At 40.8% G+C, this 7323-nt stretch overlaps 1 protein-coding gene across 1 annotated transcript; it reads right to left on the bottom strand.

Moving 5' to 3' along the window:
* Positions 1 to 17: 17 nt before the first annotated feature.
* popdc3 (popeye domain cAMP effector 3) lies at positions 18 to 4466 on the bottom strand. Its single transcript, XM_082150827.1, has 3 exons — positions 3869 to 4466; positions 820 to 928; positions 18 to 744 (listed from the first exon to the last, which is right to left on the bottom strand). Exons 1-3 carry the CDS (start codon positions 4366 to 4368, stop codon positions 496 to 498), a joined length of 858 nt encoding a protein of 285 aa, XP_082006953.1. The 5' UTR covers positions 4369 to 4466; the 3' UTR covers positions 18 to 495.
* Between the last annotated feature and the right edge of the window lie 2857 nt (positions 4467 to 7323).

The following is a 7323-nucleotide window of genomic DNA, read 5'->3' as shown; positions in this document are numbered from 1 at the left end:
TACACAACCACTTCTCCTTCAGAACATCTGATTCTCGTGATGGTTCAAACTTTGATTTCTGATCATACAATTAAATAAAACAATGACAATACTTTTTGTGCATCCCACAAAACTCATCTTTGATCAAAAGACATATTTAAAGTTTTTTCCAATAAAAACAATCATGCGTTAAAACAGAGATAATCGGATGCGTGTCAGGTCCGTGTAATATGCGTCAGGTCTTAAAGTGACAGCAGCCTAATTAACTTGCTGCTGTCTGTGTCATTACTGTTAATTAAAGTACAAAAGACAAAGAGAAAATCACTCACTGCTCTTGACTGAATCACTTTTGTAGCTTTAAAGGTGCAGTAAATGATTTCTGAGAAACAATCTAAACAATAAACAACATGGACAAGATTTTTTGGGGGAAAACATCCCAAGTGCATTCAAGATTAAAAAACAAAACTCTTCTCATGAGTCTCTCTCCGCTGGTTTGGCTTCACTCTCTTCCAGCCCTCAACAGGATTCACTGGTGTTTTCTCCTCCCGGCTCTGGCGCGTGACAGAAGCTCGGTAACCGCAGATCATAGCGGAACCCGCGCTCGTCGAAAGCCCTGTCGTTCAGAGAGAAGAGTTTCTCCGCGATGTCGTTGCGCACGAGCAGCGCGAAGATCTTGGCGATGTAGCGGTGGCGCGCGAACAGCAGGTAGAGCTTCTTCCTTCGCCACGACACGAACCTGGAGCGTGTGTCCGCGCGCAACGTCACCTGAACAACACAACACGGCCCGTTACAAACCACACAGTGGGAACGCATGATATGAGCTATTTAATAATCATTCACCTGGAAAAACCCTTCTTCGGAGGGTCTGAGGGAATCCCACTCTGGAGAGTCCAGGAACTGAAATGGATGGATGAAGTGCAAAAACTCCCCGTTCACCGTCACCCGCATCCTATTGTAGAGAGAGATATGCGATATACATCGTCTACTATAATATGCTTGCTGATAGTTGTTTTAACGATGAGCGATGTGACATTAGCGAGTATGTATACTTTACAGAAACACACCTAGAGCGCGCACACATACACTACATGATGTAGTCTAGTATAGTTCTGTGCTTGCGCATTTAGAGTGCACGATTTCACGGCGTGATTTAGTCTATTAAAATGCATTTAAATGCACCCAATATTCAAGATAAAGGGGCAAAAATAGCTCTGTATTTTTTATAGTTAATCAATATCACAAAAAGAGTGCCGGTTTTTCTCCAAATAGTATCAGCATGATTAATGTGATATTCATTTTATCCAACAGTTCAATAAACAAGAAGTTAATATTAAGTGACTTACATTCTAGACACAATATCGCCTGTTTTTGCTCTATTTCACCAACGAAAATAGTTCCAAACAAAGACACAGCAATGTTTTGTATCTCTGTTTCATTACTGAATGAACGATTCAATGACTCACTCATTAAGACAAATGCTTTGTTCCTGAATGAATCAGCCGTGGTTTGAAACTTAATGACTCACTCATTAACAGTGACTTGCTGCCATCTACTGGCGGGTTTAATTTAACTTTTATAGTATTATTATTATTATTATTATTATTATTATTATTAAATCTTTTCAATATATCAATATTCCAGATTTTATGTTTAAAGGTGCTCTAAGCGATGTCACACGTTTTTTAGGCCAAACATTTTTTTGTCACATCCAGCAAACATCTCCTCACTATCCGCTAGCTGCCTTTCCCCTGAACACACTGTAAAGACACGTGATCTCTGTAGACAGCCCAGGCTCCACAAACGGCAACAAAAACAAACTGGCCCAGCCTGGACCACGAAACATAACAAACAGTGTTCCAGCCAATATCAGACAAGAATGATTTGGGGGTGGGGGTGGGGGGTTAGTGCGCGTGCACATGAAGGGGGGTGTGGGGGGTGGAGGAGAGAGAGAAGCATGAAGAGGGGAGTTAGCTACAGGAGAGATGTCCTAGACAACGACTAACGTTAAAATTGTATGTTCTTGAGAATTTTGATATGGCCGACACACGACCAAAGAGACAACGTTCCGATGAACAAAAACAAAGAATAGGGGAAAGGAGAAGGAATGCGAAGTCCCGAATTTACTCCGCCAGCAGAAGGGCTTCCGATCCGACATTCAGGAGGCTCTGTTTCTGCTGGACAGGGTAAAGTTTGTTTTTTCTAAATGGTTCATGACACGGGAGGGAGGGGGAGGGGACGGGATGAGGAGGAGGAGGGAGGGGGAGGGGATGGGATGAGGAGGAGGGAGGGTCGAGCTAGCCTCTGTTTTGTTTGACAATACTTCAAACGTCAACAAGAAGTGACGTCCCCCAACATCGCTTAGAGCAGCTTTAAAACATCAAAACATTATTTATGCATGTGTAACTGCAGGTGAAATGCATGCATGTCCCTCTGAGGGGCATTAAACAGTCTGTGGAAATGCTTCTGTGCATTGCCAAGATGAATTTTGTTGATACTGATTTCATTTCCTAGACAGCAACATAGTGTTGGCCCAGATCCGGGCCACATCTGGAACATGTGGAATCCACACGGCCCAGATCCGGGCCACATCTGGGCCGAAACTATGTTGCTGTCTGGGTTGACTGGTAACAGTCCTATTGTGTCTTAACTGATTAAATGTAAGAATTTGACACAAAAATATTATGCATACTTTTAAAAAAGTTAAAAGTAATAGCTTTAAAAAAATTTTTTTTTAAATCCTATAAAAGGTAAAAAAGCGATTTAAACTTGTTGGAAAAGATAATTTCTGTCTCTGCTCCGACCTCACCACCGCACACAATATGAAGAATATCAAAAACTGTTCACAGCAAACCTGCCAAAGCACCAATACAATAAAAACACTCTGCAAAATATAGTCTAATTATTGTTATCGATAAAATCCTAGAAAAAAATGAAGATATCATTTTTTGTCAATATCAAACACCTCTACATACAGTCAGAAGCATCTTAAAGGAGTAGTTCACTTTAAAATTAAAATTAGCCCATGATTTACTCATCCTCAACTCATCCTAGGTGTATATCCAACGTTTTGAAGTCCATGCGTTTGTGTAAGAAAAATATGCATATTTAAAACTTTATAAAGTAAAATAACTAGCTTCTGGCCAAACAAACATACGGATTCCACTTAAGTCTAAAGCGCAACTTAGCCTGGGAGCACTTTTATGATGGATAGATGCACTTTTATGATGGATAGATGCACTTTTATGATGGACAGATGCACTTTTATGATGGATGGATAGATGCACTTTTATGATGGATAGATGCACTTTTATGATGGATGGATAGATGCACTTTTATGATGGACAGATGCACTTTTATGATGGATGGATAAATGCACTTTTATGATGGACAGATGCACTTTTATGATGGATGGATAGATGCACTTTTATGATGGATAGATGCACTTTTATGATGGACAGATGCACTTTTATGATGGATAGATGCACTTTTATGATGGACAGATGCACTTTTATGATGATAGATGCACTTTTATGATGGATAGATGCACTTTAATGATGGATGGATGCACTTTTATGATGGATAGATGCACTTTTATGTTGGATAGATGCACTTTTATGATGGATAGATGCACTTTTATCATGGACAGATGCACTTTTATGATGGATAGATGCACTTTTATCATGGATAGATGCACTTTTATGAGCTTCAATCTGATGGTTGCAATGGTTGCAATCCACTGCCATAAAGCTCGGAAGCGTCAGGGTGTTTATTAATATAACTCTGATTGTATTCGTGTGAAAGAAGAAAGTCATACACCTAGGATGACTTGAGGGTGAGTAAATCATGGGCTAATTTTCGTTTTAAAGTGAACTACTCCTTTAATACTCACCTGCCTGAGAGCAGAACTGAGAGTTTGTCGATCGGGGTTTTGCCCTCGATGGCGAAGCATTGCTCTTTATCTATAGTGTGGATATCGCCCTCACAACACTCAACGATATTCCCATAGTGAGTTAAGGACACCCCCAGCTTTTTGAACATGTAATCGTAAAGATCCTGGAACTCCTTCTCGAAAGTGACTTTTCTCAGTCGGTAGGACACGTGCACGAGCTGCGCGAGACTGAGGGCGAAGAGCGCGAAGGTCCATGAGAACGAGTCGCTCGTGCACGGGTCGGACCACGACCAGATCGAGTAGCACAAAAACCCCAGCGACAAGAAGCAGAACATGTAGAGTAATCCATAAAAGCCACTGCCTCCCATGAACCCTAAAACCAGCAGGATATGAGCGAGATGAAACATTGATCCTTCGGGATTTTCCTTCCATTCTGCGCACACTGGATATTCCAGAGACTTGGTCGCGTTATTCTCAGGGAAATTAGTCAAAGGATCCATGATGGGAAAGAAGAATCAACACGCGCGCTGTATATTCCTCTCTCTCTCTCTCTCTCTCTCTCTCTCTCTCTCTCTCTCTCTCTCTCTCTCAGAGATGTGATCTGCTGTGAACACACACACACACACACAGAGAAACCCGAGCCTGCAGACACACACACAGGGACAGTTTTACTGCGCACAGATTTGGAAACGTAATGGACTTCAAGTTCTCAGTTGTCACTAGTTCGAGTGTGACTTTGTCTGGGATGTGTTTCTCCTGAAATCCCTGCTTGAGATCTAGGCTAAGTTGTGAATACTTTTGGAATATTAGATCTAATTTTAGTATGATGGCATGATTTAAATCATCTGAAATACAGAAAAGCCGAGTATATAGGCCTAATCACTATTTCTATTATTATGTAGCAGTGAATGAAGTTATAGGGCTGTCAAAAATAACTTGTTTTTTCTTTGCAATTAATATTTTCAGTTTAACACGTTAAAAATATTGGTAACACTTTACAAGGTTCAATTTGTTAACATTAGTCAACATGAACTAACATGAAAAAATATTCTAAAGCATTTGTTCATCTTAGCTAATATTATTTTTAACATTTACTAACACATTAAAAAATTTAAAGTAATGGACCTGAGCTAACATGAACTAGGCAAGCAAGAGAGCGAAGATGTTCTGCATGTTGGCCTTTCTACCAGACCTGGAGGTGGAAGCGGTACAGTTGCTCTCTCAGTTGAGAGTTGTCGGCCGATGCCCTCCCTGGCTGACTCTGCTCGTCACTTATCTCCTTTGTTGCCCCCTCTTTCTGCATTTTAGCTGAAGGCGAGAGTATGTACTACATGATTTCATGTAACAGGTATGGCGATGAAGTAAGAAGTGGACGGAAGTTGCCGGCAGACGCAATTGACCTATCGGTAAGCCCCTCCTCTCGAACGCAGATCAGCCAATGGCAGTCGAGTATCAGTTGCACGGGAACTCGGACATCTTTAGGTTTCAGTGCCATAGAGAAACATCGGAAGATCTGAAGCTCTCGTCGGTTTGATGGTGTTAATGCTACAAAAATGGTAAAACGATATGCGTTGGGTTCTTGTAACACTGATTCCAGGATCCTGAGAGGGTATTCACGTATTGAATCACCGTACTGTGTGTGCGCGTTCACCTGTGCATTTCAAATTATCTGCGCATTACAACTGAAGCCCAGTTTATTTATAATATCACTGATGTGAGCGCAGTAACCTGGTTCCCTAAGGATTCAACCCCAATCCCAATGAAGACGAAAACGTTCATTTTCTGGTTGTCATACTCTCATTAAGTTACAATTTAAGTTAGTGAGTCCATGCTAACGTACAAACCTAAATAGCTAACTGTTCTCACAGTCATGTACAGTGTAGGGCAAAAACACATAAACGAAGGTCTACATGTCAGTGCTTCTTCATATAAACTGGTTAAATGTAAATTAATTTAATCTAACCCTGCGGTACATGAACAGTGTTGATCCTGGATGTTGTTCATCTGAGATTGTGACGAGTGTATCATGAGCTTCTCCCACTTGATCTGTAAACCCTCACTTCCAAATGAATCTTGTTACCCTCCATATTTATTTTAAAATCTTTAATATGTCCCTCCATGGCATATTTATGTCCCACTTGATGCTCCTCGGCGAGAGGTGGTCCTTCTGTGTCCAAAATGTATCAAAAACATCTTGGGACGAGGTTTTCACACTGGCGGCTGACAGTTAGCAACTCCGTTTGTTTGTCCGAGTTACTACAGCAACAGTAACTAAGGGAGGCGGGGCTAACCGATAGGTCAATTTAAGGTCAAATTAATCCTTTAATGGGCCGAGATTTATCTCTCTCTCTGCTGCCTCCTTCAGCACTGTGAGGTGAAGGTGAGAGTGTGTTGTTCATGCTTTCCTGTTACAGGAATATGTTCGAGGTGTTGATAGCTAAGCTTAGTCTGAGGATGGTCGCAACTAGGGTTGCCAACTTTGTCACTAGGAAACAAGGGACAAAAGGTTGCCTGGTTTTGTGTGAATATACAGTGTATGGTTTTAAGCCATTTGTCATAATGATAGCTAACTTAATTAAATATTAATACATAACTCTCATGCCTTGGCAACGTACAGTAGGTTTAATAATAGTTTGTTAATTTACAGCAGCTTTAACACAGTCCTTTAATTGAACCATTACCTGTTACCTTTACTATCTGTCTAAGACAAAACACATGTGACTCCCCTTCATGTTAATCAAAAGAAGAAGAGAGAAGCATGCCTCTGCTCACCAAGTCTACTTTTTCCATGGATATTTTTGGCTGCTATTTTAAACTACCTTGTAACCAATCAGATCAACGTGTGATCGTCAACGAGTGGATCTCTGAGTGAGTGGAGGCGGGGCTCATTTGCATATTCATAGAACCGCGCATACTAAATGATGCAAGGGTGTCGAGTTACATTCAAGCTATTTAAAATGATTGATTATAGGGGGACTTTAATTTGTGTGACTTTAATAAATTCCTTACTCTATTCAAAATAATGGAATATTTCATGCCCATGGTTATTTACATTTCTTTTGGTGTCTATATAAGAAAGATCCATGAGATATTCTGAGAATACAACAAAAACTGTTATGGTCCCATGCTTAAAACCCCTAATATATTCAATTTCACGAGTTCACATGTACATTAAATCGAATGTAGTAATTTATGCGTATCGGCGTGCTGTCCGGGAGAAGACTCCGAGCTCGGAATCTGGCCTGAACCCAGAGTATATTCCCCCTTTTGACTAGGATAGAAAACCAGCCAAGAGTGAGGTGACGGGGTGGTGGAGGGGTGCTGTGAAACTGTCCAGGGAAGGCTATATTTATCCCGGCTTCCTCGTGCTGATTGGTCGATTACCTGAATGTGCTCCTCCCGAACTTTGTTACATAAAACTTCCTTTTCAACTGACTAAAAAAACATTTTGTAAT

Source organism: Leuciscus leuciscus (genome assembly GCF_965113295.1).
Source record: "Leuciscus leuciscus genome assembly, chromosome: 20".
In the NCBI taxonomy this organism is placed as follows: domain Eukaryota; kingdom Metazoa; phylum Chordata; class Actinopteri; order Cypriniformes; family Leuciscidae; genus Leuciscus; species Leuciscus leuciscus.
Note: the sequence above shows the minus strand (reverse complement) of the source record. Positions and strands in the feature narration are given on the sequence as shown.

Bases quoted from the DNA above. Each gene is read 5' to 3' on its own strand.
- popdc3 (XM_082150827.1), bottom strand. From the start codon at position 4,368: ATGGATCCTTTGACTAATTTCCCTGAGAATAACGCGACCAAGTCTCTG. The intron at 929-3,868 runs GTGAGTATTAAA...TCTCTACAATAG, and splicing joins TCAGTTCTGCTCTCAGGCAG to GATGCGGGTGACGGTGAACG. The intron at 745-819 runs GTGAATGATTAT...TGTGTTGTTCAG, and splicing joins CCGAAGAAGGGTTTTTCCAG to GTGACGTTGCGCGCGGACAC.